The 22718-nt window shown below is 44.9% G+C and overlaps 2 protein-coding genes across 16 annotated transcripts in view; both read left to right on the top strand.

Annotated features, from left to right (window-relative positions):
* Vcf2 (VCP nuclear cofactor family member 2) overlaps window positions 1-22718 on the top strand; it is a 192354-nt gene that overhangs the window by 58857 nt on the left and 110779 nt on the right. For 7 of the 15 annotated variants that reach the window (XM_075956818.1, XM_075956826.1, XM_075956827.1 and 4 more), the window contains exons 2-3: window positions 371-470; window positions 9667-10678. In XM_075956818.1, the coding sequence (XP_075812933.1) occupies window positions 371-470; window positions 9667-9900 (334 nt within the window). In that variant the 3' untranslated portion in view covers window positions 9901-10678. Of the gene's footprint in view, window positions 1-370; window positions 471-4973; window positions 5038-8892; window positions 9169-9666; window positions 10679-14932; window positions 15879-22718 lie in introns of those variants that run through there. The other 8 variants (XM_075956821.1, XM_075956819.1, XM_075956822.1 and 5 more) reach the window with 3 other exon arrangements.
* On the top strand, window positions 369-21975 carry LOC142840214 (protein FAM156A/FAM156B-like). The gene is made up of 2 exons (XM_075956816.1): window positions 369-470; window positions 19429-21975. Exon 2 carries the CDS (start codon window positions 19548-19550, stop codon window positions 20160-20162), a length of 615 nt encoding a protein of 204 aa, XP_075812931.1. The 5' UTR covers window positions 369-470; window positions 19429-19547; the 3' UTR covers window positions 20163-21975.

Genomic DNA, 22718 nt, shown 5'->3' on the forward strand with positions numbered 1-22718 from the left:
GCCCTATGGCAGGGCTTAAGACCATCTTATTTCAGAGAATTAAGAAAATGAGCCTGGACAGGTAGAGTCCTAACATTTGGCCATAAAATTCTTTATGTTTTGGGTCCTAAGCAGTGCATCAAATTAAGATTCTGATTTAGGGAACTTGAACTTGGGTTTCAGGCACACCTAGGATTCCTGTTTGACATGTTTGCTCCACTGCCTAGTGCCATCTACCTGCAGACCCTGGATCCATCAGAGCAGCTCTGACTGTTCTAATCCTAGGCAAGGCCGCAGATTTGGGTATTGGCACAGGGCTGAAAGTTAAGCACCCAAAAGATCAATCCTGAATGACAACAGGTTTTCCTCTCCCTCTGAAAACTCTTTTCAGGAAAAGGAGAAGAGATGACAACGAGGAGGACAACCACGATGACCCTCATTCAAAGAGGAATAAGAAGGACCAGGCCTTCCAGGACCCTCACGCTATAGAGGTAGGAGCGATGGCCACACAGCTTCTCCATTTGACTCATTGCCCACTCTGTGGCATTCATTTCCATCTCCACGTTGGCAAGAGAATCCTCCCAGACACAGTCATGAAAGTCTTCTTTGTGTCTGCAATGGTTTTGAGGCAGAGCAGGATTCTAAGTATTGACACAAACATAGCTTTACTGTGCAGCAGGACAGAGACAGGACCCATAGAGATGTTTTCCCAAGCCCAGCCAGGAGGATGGGGTTCCAAAAAAACCCTCACCTTGAAAATAGGGAGGGAGAATTGAACCCCACCTTCTGTGGTTAGGAAAGACATAAACTTGAAGAACAGAGTGGCGGGCTACTAGCTGCAATGCTCTTCTTGCTTTCTCCCTGAGAAAACAAAAAGCAAAGTGGGGTTGTGTGAAGGGGCGTGGGAGAGCTTTAGGGATGCTTATGCCGAAGAGCTGGCGTTTCAACTTCCACAGTCTTAACTTTAACAGCCAGTAAAGAGTAACATAACATGGTTTGAATGGAAGCGTAAGTGAGGAGGGAGCATTGTAAAGGTTTTCTGGGCTGCTCTCATCAGGCAATGAGTAAGTATGGCTGACTTTTACCTTTCCCAAGCAAGAGATGAAAGGCTTGTCAAAGCATGCCATTCCCCTGGGACAGACACAGGTAGGTTTTGGATAAAATGTACCTAGATCTACCTGAGTCTAGCAAGTAGAGTTCTTGACCCACTGAAGTTTCTGCTGCATATGGTCACCTAAATGTGAACACTGCCTTTGTTCCCAAGGTTAGCATCTGTAGATGTGTGCATGTAAATCTGCTCCCTGGTTCTAAGGTATGAGATATGGTAGTGCAAACATAAAGACGAAAGCTTCTGTACATGTCTGTCTTTCTGATAGAGAACAATGGCTTCACAGTGTTCTCCGATGAGTGAGTGAAATAAGAAATGGAGACTCAAGGAGAGCATATGGATTTCTAGTGTAGGTCCCAGGCCTTTACTCTGCTATTGATCACATGGGACCTGATGCTCACGTTCCAAGAAAACAGCAGACAGACAAATGAGAAAAGTACATTTTGGGCCTCACACCTACTTAGGTTAGGCTTCTGTGCACCCTTCACGTGCCCAAATCGGGACTATAGCTCTTTTTGACACCAGTGTTGTAGGCAGGGTAAGGGAAGCTGTCTGCTGGAATGTTTAGTAATTGGTTATATTTCTTTCTGGTGCTAGCAGTTTGTGGGCTGTGGTGGTTGGTTTACCTGACAGCCTGACAGGACTTGCAAGCACCCGAGAAAGAGATCTCTTTTTAATACTCTTTTGAATTCTTTGAAATTTCTTGGTTACCTTCACGTGCACAGTACAATATTTCTTCATCATCTTCATCTGCAATCTCTCCTGGCACCTCGTGGATGTAGATGTCCTGTCTGTGGCTGAGCACTCACTGTTGCTCAAGGCCAGCCCTTCCAAACATAACGTGTCTCTGCATTGATGACTACTCATTGCAACTAGAAGCTTCTCAAACCAGTGTTGAGAGCAGTGGAGACCTAGGCAAGCAAACATGAATATTTAGAAGGCAGTTTAACAACATGATCATTTAGCAGACTGACAGTAAGTCCTCCCCCCAGCACTTTGAAGGAAGTATCAGTTCACTAATTGTACGTTTTGACAATGTTTAAAGCACGAAGTATACCCTTATTCATGTGGAGCAGGCTTCAGATTCAATCAGGACAAGAATTGGTTAGGTGCAGGAACAGAACTGCAGTCATTACACGAGTGGGCTCATCATGCCTTGCAAGCCAGTATTGTATTGTTCTGGGTCCAGCAATGGGTAAGATCACTTACATCCTTTCCCTCATGACAGCCATCATAACCCCTTCTGGGTACTGTGAACAGTAGCCAGCTGGGAGATTTCCAGGTGAGTTCAAGACTGACTTCCCTACAACCTGTAACAAAAGTGTATAGTATCTCAGCCACAGGTGCCTATTGGCTTGTTCTGTTGGGCAACCAATAGCAGTGGCAATTGCCTTCACAGTTTGGTCACCTCTGAGGCCTGCTGGACAATAGGGAAGTAATTGTGTGAAGGGCTGAGATTTTTACTCAATGGCCTATGGCTTCAGGGAACAACATTGTTCACCCCCAAGCAGTATCCTTATTAAAAATAGTGTGTATGGGGTCTGAAGAGATGGCTCAGATGTTAAGAGTACTGTCTGCTTTTCCAGGAGACCTGGGTTCAATTCCCAGCACCACATGGCAGCTCACACCTGTCTGTAACTCCGGATTCAAGGCATCTGATGCATTCACACAGACGTACTTACCACTACTACTTTCTACTCACTACTTTATGTTCTGGCAATGCTTATGCATTTAGGAGCACCCCGTTTATGGGCCTCTCTGGTTGTTCCTATCCTGGGAAGGCCCAGATGCTTGAATTATTGTCAAACCCAAAGTTCCACAGTCTTCCTTTAGGCTGTCTATTCACACAGACATACATGGAGGCAAAACTCCAAAGAATATAGGATGACACAGACAAAGGTGCAGGCAAAACACCACTGTACATAGCATAAATGAAACATTGAAAATTGCATGTACGCTATGTGCTTGGTTGAGCACATGTCCTTGTCATCTAGTGCATATCACAAAGCTTCTTCATACACCCCGAGTTTTCCTTAGCTGTCCACATCCTGCCCTCTCCACTCCCTTCCCCTATTCTCACTTCACTTCTCCACCCACAGTCTGCCCCTCACATTCTCTCATATCATGTCTCCCACCACCTCCTCTTACTTATTGTTCTCGGGATCTAAGGTCATCGGTCCTCATGTAGCATCTTTCTGGTTAACCCTTACAAGTCCTCCTTTTCCCATTCCCATTATTCCACAAGATGCTTGAGCTGTTCTGACACCATGATTTCTGCTCTCCACTTTGTTGTTACCAGTATTCTGTTCTTTTCCGTCCTTCATGCAATCTTCTCCAAACTCGAGGGCCTGTTTCTAGTTTCTTGGGTCGCAAAGGGACTTCAGGGTAAGCACACAAAGCAAAATGGTCCCACATAGGAGTGAAATAGGACCCACATAGGAGGGAAAAATGTGGTGTTTGTCCTTTTGAAGGTGGGGTTACCTTACTCAGTATAATTTTTTTCCAGTTCAATTCATTGACTTTCAAATTGTCTTATTGAAGAATGATTTAATGAGGTTGGGGTATGACTGTGGGGTTATCTTAATTGTTAGTGAATACAGTAAGCCCCAACCCATTGTGAGTGGTGTCACTCCCTGGGCGAGGCATCTAGAACATATACATGAAGAGGAAAGCCAGCTGTAAGCAAGAGATCAAGCAAGCAGGGATTCCCTTGCTTAGTCTTTCTCTGCTCTTGACTCATGTGAGATGCTTTTCAAGTTCCTGCATTGATTTCTTGCAATAAGGGATGAAACCCTGGATCTGTAAGCCAAAGCAAACATTCATTCCTGAGTAGCTTTTGGTCAGGGTGTTTTATCACAGCAACAGAAATGAAATAGGGCCCATGTACCTCACTCTTGACTCCCTTGTACAATGTGGAAGACAGAACTTCGTGAGGGAGACATGAGAGGGCTCTGAGTCTTTCACTGAGGTGAAGAAATGTCCTTAGTTGTGCTGTGAAACCTAAGCAAAGTGGGTGCCTTCTGAAGTGATCTTAGAAGATACATTCATTGGAAGGGTGTGTATGGGGGTGAGGGAGCTGTGCTAAAGTGGCCTTATAGCTTGTAGACGTTTTAAGAACCCTTGACTATGGAGTATACCAAGTATGGCGAGCATTCTCATATGCATGTTCACCTTAGACTCTGGAGTTGTGGATTGACGATAAGCATGTGTTCTACATATGAAGCTTCCTTAGTCATCTTTGTTTGCCTTGTTCAAACTCCACTCACTCCTTTCACACAGAAGAGGTCATATCAGAGGTGGAATTTTTCAGTTACAATGCAGATTAGAACTCAAGATATGGCCCAATTTTACCTTCTGGTCTTCAGATTGCCTGAATTAGGCCCCTTCCCTGCACACAGAATTTTCCATATGATGTCATTCATTCCCTTGTTAATTTGCAAAGTGGTAGTAATCCAACAGCCTGCTTTCTTGGGTGCCTTCTGACACAAGAGCGTGCAGTGTTTGGTGGGATCAGTAAAGCAGGGTCTGCCCTTGTAAATGTGAGGAGCTTTTGGGAGTTCATCGTCTAAAGTCTTCAGTGGGCTTTTTAGGGCTTGTCACTTTTGGTTAGTAAACAACATCATGTAATTCCTGGGGTGCGTTGGGTATTAAGGGTGAATTTCATTACACTGTTGGGGATTCGGAAACAAGTATCACTGAGGTATATAGGCAAGGAATTGGATGAAAAGCCAGAGTTGAAGATCAGAAATGCTGAATTCAATTGCTTTTTACCTTAGGAAGCATTATCCAGTTCTATAGTATGCATATTCCTGAATTTCCATTCAGTATTTGGGGTGGTACTTCAGGATAACTTTCTTCCTTATCACTTCTGTTTCCATTTCCCCAGGATTTGTGTCACTACCAATGGAGGCTCTCTCTCCACCCCTGGAGACTTGCCATACTTCTTCCAGGTGCTGCCTCCCTTCTCACCTTTGTTTCAAAGCTGCTGTCTGCATTCCCACCACCTCCTGTTCGCCAGTTCCTTTCCTAAAGCTGCTCACTGCACCTTTCTGTCTGCAGCTGCCCCTTCCTTTGCCTTAGCTTACACTAGAACTCAATCTGGGGAGCATGCTAAGCTAAAATGCTGGAATATAGAAATTGCCAGGTGATGTCTGCAGTGGTCAGTATGTTTTTGTGTGTGTTTGTGTGTGTGCACTGTTCTCAGCGACTGTCTCCCCTTCACTCTCTGGGTGTCACCGGACATTGCTTTGTGTTTCTGTCAATATCACCAAGATCTGAGGCCTGTTTCTGGATACTTAAAAAACTTTGTGGGTGTCCTCTGTCATATTTGTCCTCCGTTCCCATCCATCCATGTGAGCATCTGTCTGTGCAGCTCAAGAGAGTTCTTAGCGGGACACCCAAGGTCTCCACATGTTCCTGCCATGTCTGCTCCTGCACATTTCATGGCTGGAGAATTCCCCTAGGGACTACAAACCCACATCTTATCAGCATCTGTCTGTCCTTCAAATCATCCTCACCAGTCTTGAGCTCTGTTTCTCCCCAGTGTTTACACTCCATCTGTGAGGATTCCTCCCACACTGCATTGCCTAGAGCAGGTGGCTTTCATCTTCCAGTTATTTTATTTTTATGATTATAATATACTTACCTCCTTTCAACCTTCCCTTTATCCTTGGAAATCTTTTCATATACTGTTCTTTTTTGCTCAATATCAAATTTGGACCTTTATTTTCTTTTATTGAAAACACACACACGTGCACATACACACACAGAGACACACACAGAGACTCCTATAATATTATTTTTTGCATATCCTATGGGGTGGCCATTTGGTATTGGATAATCAAATTGTGGGCTTTTTTCTCCCACTATCAGTGTCCCTTTGTTGCCTATAGGTTTGTTTTCATTTTTGTTTTTTGTGGCACTGAGGTGTGCCGGGCATTCCCTGGCTACTTTGGCATGTCTGTGGTGGCTGTTCTTCAGTTCACTCTCAGGCCATCACATTGGTGAGACCATGGGTGTAGCTTCTGACATTCCCAGGAGACACTGGCTCACAGGAAACTTCATGATCCTCTGGTTCGAGCAATCTTTCCCTCTTCCCCTCTCTTCCTTGTGTCTGTTGGGATTGAGCTCCATGGTGCTGCATTTTTATTAGTTGTGGCTTTCTTCAATGGTCTCTGTTGGAAGAAGACATTTCCATGATGCTGCATGAAGACCGCACTTCTGTCTAGGTATAAGACTAGATATTTGCAGTGTAGTTAGGGATTATGTTGTCTTCTTAAAGGGGCAGTTACTGCTTCTGGAGACTGCTATACTATATCTACCCCTAGGTGTCCTGTATCAGGTATGATTTCCCTCCTCCTGAGCAGGACTGAAGATTGAGGATTTGTAGGTCACCACTAGTGCATGTGCCACTACCACACCCTTAAGGTTATCTTACCATGCTGGTTGTTGTGGTTCACAGGCATCATGGCTGGGTAGGACTGCTGACTACTTCCCTCTTTTGGAAGTTTGTCCCCATGAAGTACAGACCTCATGAAAGAGACTTTCAGGTCAGTTCCAGCTCAGGGGCCTCTGGGGACAAGATGAGATTCCTGTTCCAGTAGTAAATCCACAAGCATGTGTTTCGATAGATTGGGCATTGTAAAGGCCGTGTCTTCCCAGCATTCTCTCCCAAATACAGCCCAGTTGAGTAGGCTTCTGAGCTACCTGGTAAATAAGAAACCCACACATGCAATTCTCTGTCCTGTCCTCAAACAGAACTGTACCAGATCTCTGCTGACCACACTGCTTCCTTGACTCTGAGGAAAACATTCAGATTTTATTAAGGTCTTCAAAAAAGTATAACATTGCCTGTGCCCATGCGTCTAGAACCTTTGGAAAATTTAAATGGTGAGATGTTCTTCCCCTGATTTTTCATAAGTATCCTTTCTGTTTTCCAGTTACTGACAAAGTGAATATTTGTTTTGCCTATGATTCACTTGATGTAGATTACATGGAAAGTGAAGATATCACAAAAGTAGAAACCATCGTTTCCCATCTCAAACTGTATGAGTATGTGGCGCTTTGAGTAAGAATGGCATGAATTAGCTCATATATTTATGTGCTCTATCTTCAGTTCTAAATCCACTTGGGAATGATTAGGAGGTATGTCACTATGTGGATGGGCTTTGAGCTTTCAAGCCCCATGACATGGCCTTCCTATTTCTCTGTCTGTCTTCTCTTTTCCTACCTCCTTACTTTCTTCCCACCCTCTCCTCTTCCCTTCCTCCTGGTTGTTTGTAAAGCTCTAAGCACTTGTTCCCAGCACTATGTTCGCCTTCCTGTTGCCATGTACCCCACCCCCATGGTGGTTATGGATGCTGACTGACCTCTGAAACTGTATGCTTTTCTTTTGTAAATTGTCTTGGTCATGGTTTCTTCATAATAATAGAAAATAACTAAGACAACATGAGTATTTTTCCAACCAATACGTAGTGTTGACATTTATTAACTACACTTTAAGGTTTTCAAAGGACTTGGGAAATATAGACGTCCCATAAGATATCAAGAATATCTTTTTTAGCAAAAGCACAACTGATATTGTCTGAAGACTATTAATAGATGATATATCACTTAGATTAGTTGAAGTTTCTTCTGCATTCTTTTTTTCATTCTTTCTTTGTTGTTGTGTGTTTGCCTGTGCATCTGTCTGGGTTTTTGTTTTGGCAGCTTCTTGATACATACCTGGGGCTGTCCTGGAGCTCCTATGTAGTCCAGACTCTCCTCTAGATCCTCCTTCTTCAGCCTCAGAAGTCCTGATATTACAGGTGTGTGCTCATGTGCCCTGGCAGTTACTTCCCTTATAAAAACTCTTTACTGGTTTTTGGTTGTTAATATCCCAGATGCTTAAGTTGTACAATGAGCATTACTGTAATAGTGATGCCACTACACAACTGAAGTAAAAATTTTATACGCCAGCTAGAAATTAGAAACCGAGAGGTTTTCTGTGAGTTCTCACAGGCAGGGTCTCAGGTAACTCAGGTAAACCACAACTTACCCATGTTACTAAAGATGATCATAACCTCAGCATTCTAATTCTCCACAATCCACCTCACTCTATAGGAGTACTGCTCAGCACATGAAATGCTGAACTGTGCTCAAACCCAGTGCATTCTGTGTGCTAGACAAGCTCTCCACTGTTGTCACCATATCCCCAGGGTCCCTCAGTGTAATATATGCAGTTTTTGTATGATACTATCATCTTCCTGACACAGAGTGCAAAGTAAAATGCTTCCATTTGTGATGATTCCCCTGCTTGTCATTAAAAAAAAAAAAAAGAAACCACATGAAAAAACCAACAAAGGAAATCTACCTCAGAGAATCCAGAGTGTATACTGGGTGTTTTTATCCAAAGATATTTGATGGTTACTCACCAACAGATGCATCTGACTTCTGTGTCTCTCATGTACAGTCTTTGAGTGCATGAATCTCATTGCATAAATACTCATTGGATACCTGTAGGTGATGTAGTGGCTGAGCAGTTCCACATGCCTGGAGAATGATGGCACATATTGGTTTCTGTCATTATTACAGCTATCATCGGGAAAGATGACCTTATAGACATAGGATACCAATAGTATTCAACATTTCTGATCTTATAAGGGTCATTGTGATCATCTCCTCTTCCTTCGATAGTCTTAAGATTAGAGGCAAGAACTTCATGAATGTGTGCAAAATGTTTGTTCCTGTCCCCAAGAAGATCAACCCCAAGGTCCCATGCATGTGAGAAAAGTACTCTACCACTGAGTTGTATCCCTTGTTTACAGAACCCCAGAATATGGCTCTTTGGGTGGGATCCCACATGATATCACCAATATGACAGAGTGCAGCTACATCAGGAAAGACAATATTGAGATCACACTTACCATATGCAAACTATACTAAACCCAGTGTGTTAATCATCAGAAATGCTGACTGATGGCCTACAGTTGTCATTAACCAATATCAAAATAATTTCAAAATACAAGTCGAGCCTACTTGAAGTTATAGGACATGCACATATGTCCACTCTCGAGGATATGTATGGAAAGATCCTGTTATTGGTATGTATATACATGTGCACATATGCATGTCTGTGTAAGTAGAGCTTTCCCCGTCATTTCTCTGCCACATTGGGACTTGGGCTTGCATTCCATTTTACTCATTCATCCCTATCACATTCTGCAGCATTGATTGCTTCTTTGTCCTGGCTATTGGGAGCTTCTTCCCTGGTTCAGGTAATTCAAATGCATGGTGCCATAGGGTCAGTGGATATATGAAGGATTTTAGAGGGAGAAAACCTGTGTTTGAGCCCTCTCCACAACATTCCCAAAGACTTGCCTTTGGGTTGTAAAACATCTCTTTCCTGTTCTGTCAAATGGGTGCCATTAACCCCAGTTTGTGTGATAGCGCTGCTGTCAGGAGGGAAGGAGCTACCCAAGTGTTTGCACTTCATAGACTGTGGAGCCTTTTGTAAAGCGTGATGCCAGTATTCTTCAAGCTGAACAGGAAATGATGACAGTATCATAATAGCCATCCTCCTTCTGTCTTTCTCCTTCCAGTCGTCAAGCAGTGATAATGAAAGAAACCACAGCAGCATCAATATCCCAGTACGAGGAAGTGTACCAGAAAGCAGCTTAAACCAGAACATTGCTGAACTATACTCCAATATCCCCGAGTTCTCACACGAGGACTATGCACTGTGCCAAGGCCAAGGTCCTTACTCCCACATTAACCAGATCTTGAAGGAGGCCCATTTCTACAGCCTACAGCAGAGAGGACAATCACCGACGTGATGACCTGGGTGCTCCTCCTCCCTTGTTTATAAAAAGCAATGACATTCCCACAAAGCAGTCTTGGCTTTTGTCTGTATTTTCAGTAAGAGTCAATGGGCATTTGTACTCTTTTGCTGTTTTGCTCCACCACTGTGATTTCAGAGGGTCATTCGTGACAGTTTGATGTGTTTTCTGTCAAGTCTGGTGTCCAATTCATGTTTAAATAGCAGCATGAGGATTTCTCCTGATACTGAATGGCTTGTTTGTCCCATTCAAGTTGGGTTCCAAGTGACTCATTTAGGGTCTCCAGGTTAAATGTCCTTGTACAATGTGACCCCTCCTTCTGAGAAGCTAAGGCCCATAAAAGAATGTGTACTTCATTAAAACATGAAAGAACAAACAACAGCAGCAAATAAGCCAACACCAAAGCGATAATGAGCATTGATTACAGGGAGAATGGGGCTTGTTCTCATTCTGAAATGATTGGCAGGGCAGCTCCTCAGAAGGGAGATTTTCTACCTATAATGGTGCAAATGCCAGCCTCTGCAGTTGTGAACGTGAAGCCTGGCTCTGGTAAATGCACTCCACATTCCGAGTGAGAAGACTTCTTCCCTTAATGCTCCCTTTGTGTGCCCGTCAGACTTTGTGGAGTGCACTTGTAATTCTGTCAGAGATTAAGTGCAAAATCTAGATATGAACAGCTTGTGTGTTGTTTCTTACAGTTCCATCCATGATGTGTAATGTTGATAAAGTCTAAGCTACTGCACACAATATCTGACTAAAGAGCTGTTGGAAAGCTGGGTGGGATGATTGTTCCTTGTATAAAACGTCTTTCACGCCGATGAGGGCATCTCACACCATCAAAATCAGTGCAGTTGTTTGGGGCAGGGTGGGCCAGTGGAACAGTGCCTGCTCAGCCTATAGCAGACCCCAGGAATGCTAAAACCTTCAGCACAATTAATGCGCTTATGATGAGTGAACTGAGGTGGCATTACAAGAAACAGACAATGCCATTTAGTGATGGACCTGTCCCCATGAATAGTCATATCAAGCAGCCAACCAGCCTGCAAAGGAACTCCCTTCCTAAATGTCCATGCTTTCTCAATGATCAAGGAACCAGAAGGCATCAATTCCATCTGCCCTGTAGTCATGAGGGTTACACAGTTTTCACATTTATGGAGAAGAGTTTTGGTCTGTTTGCTAAGGAAGCTCTTTATGAAGGGAACCACATGCCACGCAAAGGACATGTGTTATGGCTAATGTTTCCCAAGTGGAAGAAGCAGGTCTTCAGGAGATGTTAGTGTTCTTGGCAGGGAGCAGTGAACAGAGACTCAGTTAGCAATTTCTCTTTAAGAGTGAGGCACAAAAGCCAAATAATAAAGCGGAGAAGGAATCTGCATTCTGAAACTGCATGCATGCAGCACAATTCAGGAGCACCTCAGGAGAGCAGTGCAGGATGAGATCTATGGAGGGCTGCCCACCTGGGTTTGAACCACTATCAGTCATGCAGGCGAGATACCTTGGTGGAAGGTGCTTGTCAACTAGCTTAACAATCTGGGTACCATCCCTTGCAGTTCAGTGATGGAAAGAGAACAGACTCCAGGAAGTAGTCCTCTGCCCTCTTGAAAAACTCTCTCATTTCACATTTGACCAGAGCTGGGCCAGAACCCTATGTATAACAGGCTTGCCTGGAACATAAGCAGGTCATCTTGCTTCTGCCTCCTGTTTGCTAGGTTGGATTGCTTGTGCCATCACGTCTGGCCTTTCTTAAACATTTGTTTGTATTTGTTTGTAAAGTCAGGCTCTCCCTATGTGACCTAGCCTTCACTGGAATGACTGTGTACCTCCAGCTGGACCCTAACTCCTGCAAATCTGCCTCCTCCAAGAGTCTGAATCTCTTGTCCTGGTAAATACATTGTGCCATCCCCTTACTGTCTTTTGCAAGTCATTTAGCTGTTTATCACCAGCCTATGTCCTAACAGCTCCCAAGTCTTTATTGAAACGGTGTAAGCCTGCCCTTCATAAGCATCCCTCCTGCAATGTAAAGTATTTTCTAAGACTGGCAATGGAGAGAAGCGACCCTTTCCTATTGAAGTCTTGTACCTACAAAAGGGAAGAGTGTTTCACCAGGGGCTATATGGATGTATTCAGAGAGTAAGGAACTAACTGACCTTTGGAACAACCTAGTATAGGCTCCAACTCCAGTGAGGTCCTGGAAACAGATGTCGGTTGAGGCTGCAAGTCACAGGCAGGGAGGGAAATTGCTGCCAAGCCATCCACCTGTGCAATCAGATCCTGAAGAATGTGACAGGAGTCCATGAGCAGCATAAGACACACAACTGGAGAGAAAACTCCAGCATTGAAAACCAGGTCTCTTCAACTTAGTACAAGCTCCCTTTGCGCTAATGCAAGTGGGCTGTTTTAGGAAAGGCTGGTTAAGTCTAGAAGCTTCTGGTGCTGTCCACTCATTGTGTTGTGCCACTCGACAGTATTTAAGCCTGCTGAGGCCATGATGACCATATTCAGTGGACCTGAGACCAAGGAACAGTATCTCTCTCTCTTCCTCCCTTCCACCTCTCTGCTTCTCTGTCTCCTCCTCACTCTCTGCTCTCTCTCTCTCTCTCTCTCTCTCTCTCTCTCTCTCTCTCTCTCTCTCCCTGACTTTACTCTCTCCATCTCCACATTAAAAGCTTTGTCCTGAAACCCACATTTTCCTGATGGATTTTCATTCGTGTCTACTGCTCCATGCATGGATCCTTTCATCATCTCTTATAGTAGGAGCTGTGGGCTGCCTTACTGCCACCCGGCTCCCAGCCGCCTGGCTAGCTTATGCCCCGAAATAACAACACACAAACTGTATTCTTTTAAACACTGCTTGGCCCATTAGCTCTAGCTCTTACTGGCCAATTCTCCTATCCCGATCAACCCATCTCTAATAATCTGTGTAGCACCAGTCTTACCGGGAAATATTCAGCATGTCTGACCTGTTGGCTTGCTTCATCGAGTCTGCCCTGGATGGCATCTTTCTGAGGCGTCTTACCTCACTTCCTCTTCCTCCCAGCATTCTGTTCTGTTTACTCCACCCACCCATGTTCTAACCTATCAGGGTCAAGCAGTTTCTTTATTAATTAACCAATGACCTTCCTTCATCAATCTCTAGCCACGATGACCTTGGGTATTCATGGCCATAGACCAGATAGACATTTTTCTGAAGTTAAACCAGAAGGAGTTCAAGGGATAAAACTGTCTGTTGGCCATGTTTGTACCCCTGGAATGACCTCTGGGCAATTCCTTATGATCAGAGGATTTGCTTATTTATTCCCCCCCCCATATTTCATATTGCCTCCATAATTGTGAGGTTCCTCGGTTGGGCCACTGTCAGAAGACCCTGGTTTCCCTTTGTGGTTCTGTACTTGAGACACATGACAGTCACCTGCGTGATACCACAGTCCTGTTGTCCTTCCTTGCTTGCTCGTGGTCCCTGCTGCAGATCAACACAACCAGTAGATCATTCCCTCTGGAGAGTCCTTTTCTGTCTACTTGACCACAGCACAGGACAGACTGATGCAAGGCCACTTTGAGGTCTTCAGCAAACCCTAACTTTTGAAGGATTTGGTGAACTCCTGTGCCATTCTCTGCATCATCATCATTTTCCCTATATCCTGTGAGGGATGAGATCTCTTGAGTTCCCACCAAATGAGGGAAATTTCGGAACTTACTTTTATTAATGACTGTTTCTCATCCTGTTCTACTTGGGACCAATCTTGGGGATTATGGTCAGGTTGATTTCTCAAAAGAATAAATAGTTAACCTTGTTAACCATGACTAGAGAGGGAGCAGTCAGAATTCTTCCCAAGATGGATGTCTCAGTCGGGTTTTAGTTCCTCATTTGTTCTTTTGGCTTTTCTTCAAGTTTTCTTAAGAGGTTTGATGTGGACCAGGTGCAGAAAGCCTTCTTGACTTGTGTGAGAGTTCCTTACTGTTACAATCCTGAGGATCTGCCCTCTCCTGCACCGTGGTCAGTGCATTTTCATACCCTGAGACTTCCTATTGCAGACAAAGAAACTTAGTTGCCGATTTTCAAGACACCATGAAGCATACAGGCTAAATGAAGCTAAAAAGCCAGTGCAGATAAGTAATGGCCCTCGGGGAGAAACTGTACTGTTCAATTCTTCTCTTGGAAGAAGAAATTTGCCCAAGTCCTTGTCTTCAAATACAAATGAATACAAAGGCCTTTTGGTGGAGGCCTGTAATCCCAGCTAGTGAGAGTCTGAGGCAGGAGGATCACCTGCTGTAAGGTAGAGCTACAGACCGAGTTCAAGGACAGCCTGTACAAGGTCCTGAGACTTTGAGTCAAAAGAAAATATCAATGGAGAAGGTTGGAAATATAGTCGAGTGGTAACATATATCTACCATGTAGCAAGCCCTACATCCAATACCCTGTATTGACAGACAAAAGTAAACATACACAAATAAATATAAACCCAGCCAAAGTCCATAAATGGAATAGAAGATATTTCCTAGATAGACATCTCTCAGCAGTCACTGTAAGTATGAGATCAGACTGGGTCTTCTTTCTTGCTAGTGACAAGGTGCAAGGCAGTAATGTCACATTCAGGGACAACATGCTGGTAAGTTACTCACCAAATAAGACTGAATATTTGCAACCATAATCTTCATTGCCACTCTCTTTAACAACGCTTGACCCGGTAGTATCCCTGTTTCTCAGGACTGGGGACATGAGCTTCCTACAGCTCATCTTCAGTCTTGAGTCTCCTTCATGTCCTGAGAGTTCTCATGATTGATGTTGACTTGAGACACATCTTTGTGATTTCAGAGCTCTCTGTGTGGCCTTGTTTGCACTTCAGCAAATGCACAACAGTCTTTCATTGCCTGGCGACATGCAGTTATGAAAGGACTGTCTTTACTTCGAAACTGTGGTGGGCACGTGATGGTCCCTGGCTATTCTCTGCAGCACTCTGCGATTGGCCCAAGTATAAAAGATGTGCTTGTCTAATGCTGCAGACTGATTACAGGGCTTTTTTTTTTTCAGATCTATGCATGTATACGTGTCAAAGACAGAGAGTGAAAGTCCACAATGAGAACCTCTTTGGGCTTGAGGGCCTCATCACAGGGAAGATGAAGCAGAATGGCATTAGTCCAATTTAACCTCCAACTTGAATTCAATTCATAATGCAGTTCTCCCCACAAAGTCTGAAGCTGGAACACTGCCAGAGCAGTCAGCTTTCGCAAATGGACTGTGGTGCATTCCATTGATGCTGGCAGTGATAGGAGATAAGTGCTGAGCATTCTCAAACTGGAGAGAAACATGCTTGATCCATTTGCTAGGACTGGGTCATTTTCAGTGGGCTGACTGGCACCGAGACCCTCCAAGGGGGAAATCTGTCAGTGCATTGTGTGGAAATCCTGGAGATCAATCTTTGAAATCTTTGATAAGAGTTTGAAGAAGAGTACTCAAGTCAAGTGTGCTATGGGCAGGATTTCCCCATTCAGGCAGAATACCCCCATCCCCTTTGAGAAACACATATTTAGGGAAAAACCAACCCATTAGGGAATAATGTGGATTTATTTCCCAACGTTGTGAAAACCATGTTCTCAGTTTTCAGCTTAAAAACCTGACGCCTTTGTAAGTTTTAAAGATAAGTGGATTGGGGTCAGCAAGTCTCTCTTCCAGGAACTTAGGAGGCAGAAGGATGAGGAGCTGGAGGCCAGCCTTAGCAGCATAATCAGATGCAGTCCTACTGGCGAACACTGTATATATGTGGCTCGCATGTGAGTACAGGTGTACGTGTGTGAAAGACAGACATTCACACATGTTTAATAGGCTTAGTGTCCATTCCTTTAATTCCAAGCGTGGCAGAGCAGGAAGATGACCATAAATTTGAGACTCTTCTGTTCTACATGGTGAGTTTTTGGCCAAGCTAAACCACAATTGATACCTGAAATAAAAATTTAAAATAAAGAGAATAAATTTCTAAAATGGGTTAAATGATTGCTTGAATCTATGTTCTGAACACACAAGTTTAGTAAACTAGTTACCTGAGGACATAGGATGCTTTAAGAATCAGGCACGTACATTGGGTGCCGGGGCAGTTATCCTGCTCTCCTTTGCTTTCATGTGAAGGATACCCACATACACCACAGGGCCACCACAATCCTCTTATCTCATTCAGTGCTTGCTCTGCCAGCACTGAGCTTCCAGGACGGGGAGCTACTGTTCAATGGTAGAGTGCTGGGGTGACTCTGGCATCAGGACATGATTCCTGAACTGAGGGCACAACAGGAATGACGTAAGAAAATGCTGCCACATTGCTCTCCTAAAACGATGGTGTGGCTATGCCACCAGTTGTATTTATTTTCCTTTTGCCTTTGTCTTCTTGGTTTAGCCAAACACTCAAACCTGACATTCACTGAGACAGGCATTCCTCAAGGCCTAGGTTTCTGTGATCTCTTCTTCTCAGTAGTGATATTCAATGCCTTGGCCCTGACTGATATGTCCATGCCAAGAGGCTACATGTGCCTATGCCTGGCTGGCCTAGAACTTCCCTCTTCCACATCGATAATACCCCCTCCCACCAGATCTCTGCCATCTCCAACTTGCCAGTTTCAACCATGATCTTCCTGTCCCAGAGTGATACAGCTCTGGCGTGCTCTGGTTTCATTCATCCAACCTCAACCCCAGGATCCCACAAGTCCTCTCTTCAATCCTCAACTCTGAATTTGTCCACCAAGCTGCAGCTCCACTGCTGTCCCATGGTTCTGTTGTACCTCTACTGTCATCCGATTTCCACCTGGGCCTTTGCCATCACTTCTAACCCCACCATGGGGGTACTGAGGTGCCATCGAGTTCTTAACAGAATATTTTGTGGGCATCATTCCCCCATTCCAAGGTCTGGAATGCTCTGTAGGATCGAGGATATCCACAGAAATATTTCTTTGAACCCAATTGTGATGACTCGTACAAAGTATCAGTGCAAGTGCAGGGATCTAGGGAGGGAACTGGCGAGCTCTCGGCAGCCACAGCGACCTAGCCACTGCTATAAAGCTAAGTGCCCAAACCCTTGTCCTTGTCCCACAATGTCTGCTTTATGGATCAGTGTGAGTGGCTACCACTTTAGACTGATCTTGTAACACCCTGCTCCACACTTCAAATTCCTCAACCACACTGTCCTTGTACTGGAATATTATCCAGACACAACCCCTGTGCTCCAAATTACTCCAGAGGATTTCTAGTCCTCCTGTGAGTGGCAATGCAAAGGTTGTTACCTTCTTGGGAATCTTGACCTGGGTAGGTTTGGCTCCTGTGTGATGTGATCTTAAGACAGATCATCATTTGACTATGCATCAAGACCAACACCAAACTGTTATTTTTGACTGTAATACCTGCCTTTTCCCAAATAATTTGCCCTACCAGAAATAAAGGATCCATATATCTTCACATACACCTCCAAATATGTTGCTGTCCTTGAAAAATAAATATCCATATGAGTTCACAGCTCAGACCCTAAAGTACTTGTAAGGTCCCTGTGAGTATCAGTTACTGAGCAGAAGACAAAATGTGAGCACCCTCAACCGAAATTTGGTCTCCAGTATGACCTGTAGCTGGTCACACAGCAGGGATGGAGACATCTGCAGCCTCTGGCAAGATGAGCTTTCACCTGGGAACCCTCACAGAAATGGCTTTCCTCCTCCAATTTCTTGTGTTAAAGCTAAGGATCCATGCATTGGTTATTACAAGGAGTAACTTGGTTTCCTATGAAACCATTGTCTCCAGGAAGTACCCAGGAAAAGATATGTTGGATGAGAAAGGTATACATAGCATTCTGAATATCTTGAGAGGAGGGTATTGGTCATTGAGAGGGAAGACATATTCCTGAAAACCATTGTGCTGACAATGGATTGGTGTGAGGTATCATTATGCTAAACATGCTTCTGGTGATATTGACTGCTGTCTGTATTTGGATGAGCAGAGGAACGTGGAGTGGAAAGAACAATGATTGCAGCTGTGCAGGGACCTTCATCAATGACTGCATGGAAGAGCAAAAACCAAGTCCAGAGGAGGTGAAAACAGCTGTGGCATATTTCCTTATGACATTGATGAAGAATCGGGGACTAGTTCTCTTTCATACATATGGTCCCTCCCTCAGTCTCTCATCCCCGTCTCCCTCTCTTCCCTTCACCCCTCTCTCTGCCTTTGAATTTCAGGAATCTCGTCCTCAGAAGGCTGGAAGATTCAATGGCAGTAGACAAGCAGTGCTGCCAAGTGACATAATTTAGTATCCACTTCTTGGAAGCAGTTTCTTCATTCCTATCCAGTAGCAAGCTTAACTTGATCACCTCCCAGTCAGGTTAACAAGTATGGAGAATGTCTTTGCTCAGTTGTCTCCTCATGCCTGAGGATAGGAGCATAGTGAGCCTTCCTGAAGGCTGCCTATGTGAGCCTCCACTGTTCTCTGATTGTATCTCAAGAGTCCAGGACATGCAATCACGGGGCACACAGCACGGTCAACTCTACCTGCAGGCAGAGTTGTGACTCCCATGTCCTCCCTTAGGAATGACCCACCAGAACTTTCCCTCTTTCATTGATGCTACACTTGCCCAGACTCTTCCAGTATCCCTTTTGCTTTACTTCCTTTATTTCATGTCCTTGTTTTTCCTTGGGTGAGGAGACTCTTTTGTGTAACTCTACAGTTTGCAGCAATCAGATATGCTTATGGGAAGCAGTTTGCACACACAAATTAAAGGACAAAATTTGTGGAAATGCAGAGTGCAAGAATCCAGGTTGACCATGGTCAGCAGAGGTCATTTGAAGTGTACGACTAGGAACACAGAAGGCAACGGAAAGATCACATTCAAATCACTGAGCTGAAGTAGACCCCGTGTGGTACATCAGGACACCTGAGGTCGAAAGTCAATGGTGGGCCAGGTTGACTTTTAGGCAGTTGTCTAATGTCTAACTGTCAGATGTTGGAACGCAGGAAAGAGCCACCCCAGAGTCCATGAAATCCCCATGCCAAGATTCTTTCATTGTCTTCATAAGCAGGGCAATTTGGTCATGATCTCAGTGCATGTTATGGAACTGAGTGGGTTCTAGGACAGCATGGTAAGACAGTGATTATTGGGGTGAAGATGAGAGATAGTGTGAGTGAGGTCTTAGGGTTCAAATCCTTGTAAGTAGAGAAAAAATTTTGCCTTTTAAATTAATGTAAACACCTCTATGAAGTATGGCTATCATTGTCTATTCATTGCAGTAGAGTTGCCTTTGTAGTTTTGGCAGAAGTGAGGCAGAAATCAATGTGGTTGTCCATACCTTCCACATGAGCTCTCAGGTGATAGAAAGAGTACCAGCTGCCATGCCAGGATTGCTGTTGATGTGCTATGCCCTGTGCTTAGCTCTCTGAACATGTATCATCTCATGTAACCCCCAGAAGAAGCCTGGGAGGTGGCCCCATGTCGAAGATGAGGGACAGACAAAATGGGATGAATAATCACGGGCTCTCTTTCTTCTCTTCTCACCTCTTGTTACAGTCTGGATTTTCCTGGCTGCACACATTCCTCCTGGCTATCGCCTAGTTATTCCACAAGCCTCCACCTTCACTTTTCCTCCTGGACCCAGGGCTCACTGTGGCTTCCGACTCTAGACACCCATGGATCCGCTGCAGAAATGGGATCCAATGTCGATTTCCATGCCCTCCCGCATGGCCACTGTGACAAGCTCCCAAGAGGCCTCAGCAGGCTCTCAGCCTTCCTCCTCAGAAAAGCTAAGTCTGGGCCTCAGTGGCTTGAGCCTCCGCCGTAGCCCTGGCTCTGTTGTCCCTGCTCCTCTGTCAGAGGGGCTGCTCCAGCAGCAGGCCCGCGAGAAGAAGGCCCTGTGGCAGCAATACTGGGAAAAGCAGGGCTTTCCTCATAGGAAGAAAGTCTTCCTGAGGCACTCAAGACGCTGGCACCGGGATCACATGGCACCTTACCTGCTTGAAAGGGCTGTCAAAGGCTCTCCCTCAAGCGAAAAAGCTCAGAATCAGCTCCCATGCCAGGACCATGTTCCAAATGTTGCTGGGATGAGTGGAGAGAGGAACACGGCCCACAACCCTCACTCCTGGGAAACGCTGGTGCAGGGCCTCAATGGCCTCACCCTCAGCCTGGGAGCCAGCAGACCCAGCCCCCTGCCAGAGGGGCCTGGGGGGCAGCTGGAGCCAGAGCAGATGCTTCCGGTGGACAGGCAGCAGGAAAGCATGAGGATGTTCCAGAGGATGCTCAAGTAGAGGATGGAAGAAGGCTGAGGAGCTGGCTCCCAGAGGATGGAGATGAAAACTGATGCACAGAGTGCAGACGGCCAGCTCAGGGGCCGGGACTCTTCTGAGGTCTAGGCAATCAGTTGCCTTGGATGAGTCCAAACACTTGTGCTATGACCGAATTTGTCCTAGGAAAGGCTTCAACTTTCCTCCTTATGTCTTTTAGCATGCCTTTTTGGGTGTGGTGGTATGTGTTAGCCTTTACAAAAGAAAAGTGGGAACCAGAGATCCCTGAACCTCCATGTTGTGATTTATACACAAAGAGTTTTCACTCATTTTCCTGGGAATAGAATGCCCCCTCACCTTCCTGTTAAAAAAAAAAACAACATCACATGTGTGTATATATCTATATATATATATGTACATATGTATATATAAGACAGATGCATATCTTCTGTATGCCTTCTAAATGTCAGTTTATTGAGTGCCCCCACAAAAGGAATTACAGGTATGATAGGTATGATGAGATCCATGCTCTGGATAGGAGAGACTCATTGACTTGTAGCATTCAAAATTTGACGTAAAAGAATGCAAGCTTAAAGCAGGTACCAAATGCATTATATTGGGTAGAACATCCAGTAGTGTGAACCTACATAGAAGAAGAGAAGATTCCCTCTTAGCCATACCAAATGCTGGATCGCTGGAAGAATTTCCAATGTGTTCACTCAATTATATTTCTAGCAATGTTGATTTGGAATTGCACACCTGTGTATCACACCCCCACCCCACACATGTCTCTTCATCTGATTAATACATAATTGAAGGACACCCAGGCAGGTCAGAAAAGGCATAGTTTCATGTAGAAGAGAAAGCAAAGAGGCAAGCTTGACTATGCAAGCTTGACTATGGAAAGGCTCAGGAGGGGGTATAGACTATACTGCAGGAGGGTCCGCGTGGAATCGTCATAGTGCTAGACATTGCTGGTCAATATTGTTATCACCAGATTTGGTGATCATTGGTGAATTTGTGTGGGGACTGACTTCATGACTTTTCCAGTAATGCCACTATAAATATCCATAACCTGGGTATGCCCATGTTATAGACTGGAAGCTGGGGAGGCCACTTTGCCCTCAAGTTTGCTGTTACTGGTCAAGATCCAGCAGTCGCAAGTTTCTATGTGTTTATTAGTTATCAGCTTATTATTGGGAGTCTGTACACTCTGTTCTTCTTAGCTGCTAAAAGCCTCTGATGATGATGGCGAGGGCAGAATGTACCCCTTGTTGAATTGATCAGAGGACCAGCCTTTCAGCTGCCTATATGCCACACAGGTGGGGTGTGGTGGATGTGGCCTTATACAAATGAGGATGTGGCTCATTGCTCCAGGCTGCTGCCTAGCAACCACTCTGCAGCAGCTGGTGTGTAGCTTTGGAATGGTAGAAGAAGCTATTGAAGGCCTGAAAACACATCCCTACCAGCCATTATGGGGTGCCCTGGCAGTTTTGAGGGCAAAGGCATCCTGGCAGGGTAAAACTTGTTCCTGGCCATTTAACCATGAGAGGCAGAGCCTGCTGTCTACTGGGGAACAAAGGGAAAATCTGTAAGATGTGCCACTTGCTTTACTGTTTGTCCTTCCTTCTCACATGCCCTGCGACCTACAGTCCCTGGACAGTGCACGTGTAACTCTGTCTGATCAGAGGGATGCGTCAGGGTGTACAAGTTATTTTCACTTGCCTGACATTGAACTGATTTGCTCTACTCAAGTCTGTGGCGTCCTGTTCTGCTTGTACCGGACAGCTTGAAATGCTCTGTTCCAAATGTGTAAACATGTTCTCTTCTATGATCACCTGCCTCCTGTTGTTAATGTGGACTGGGATGTCACCATGTGGTTTTGTCTGAGACTTTGAGAGGTAAAGAAACTGTGTAGTGGTCTCCACCCTAACTCAGGGGGCAACTTGTTTTTTTTCTTCACATTCTGGGTTTTGTAATACATCTTCTCAGTCCCCCGACTGACTGGGTGATGACCCAAATTGTCATTATAGTTCAGTGTGCATGCTTTCTTTTCAATATGTCTCCCTTTGGCACAGCAATGGTCATGTTCTTCCTTTCCCACAGTGCATCTCCTGTAGTAGGTGCTGTTTTCTTCTGGTCACATTTACCCCTCCCTGATTCCTCACCTACCTGTAGGTCTTCCTGTTATCCCCTCTGCATCCAGCATCAGCATATGCTGCTCTTTAGAATACACAATGGTAAAGTGTCAAAGTCAGTGACAGAGCAAGATGGGGGTCATTGAACCATTCGCCCTAAGATCCACCTCCCTGGAGATTCCAGTGACTCACTTCAACCAACTACAGGATGTGCTGTAACTCTCTTGGCATGCTGGATACAGGACCTTCTGACAAGAGGGCCCAGGCTCAGCTGCCAGCCACACTGCCCCATACCCTGTAAAAGTTCATGTCCTATATGGATAACAACACTGTGTTCTTGGCCAAGGACTCTCAGAGTCATCTAAGTGGTCACTGGAGTCGGCACCCATGATCCTTGCTTCCCCTAGAGGTGGTCTTTTGTGGGGACCATGTAGCCTTTGCT

The sequence above is a fragment of the Microtus pennsylvanicus genome, chromosome X, assembly GCF_037038515.1.
Source record: "Microtus pennsylvanicus isolate mMicPen1 chromosome X, mMicPen1.hap1, whole genome shotgun sequence".
Taxonomy (NCBI): Eukaryota; Metazoa; Chordata; class Mammalia; order Rodentia; family Cricetidae; genus Microtus; species Microtus pennsylvanicus.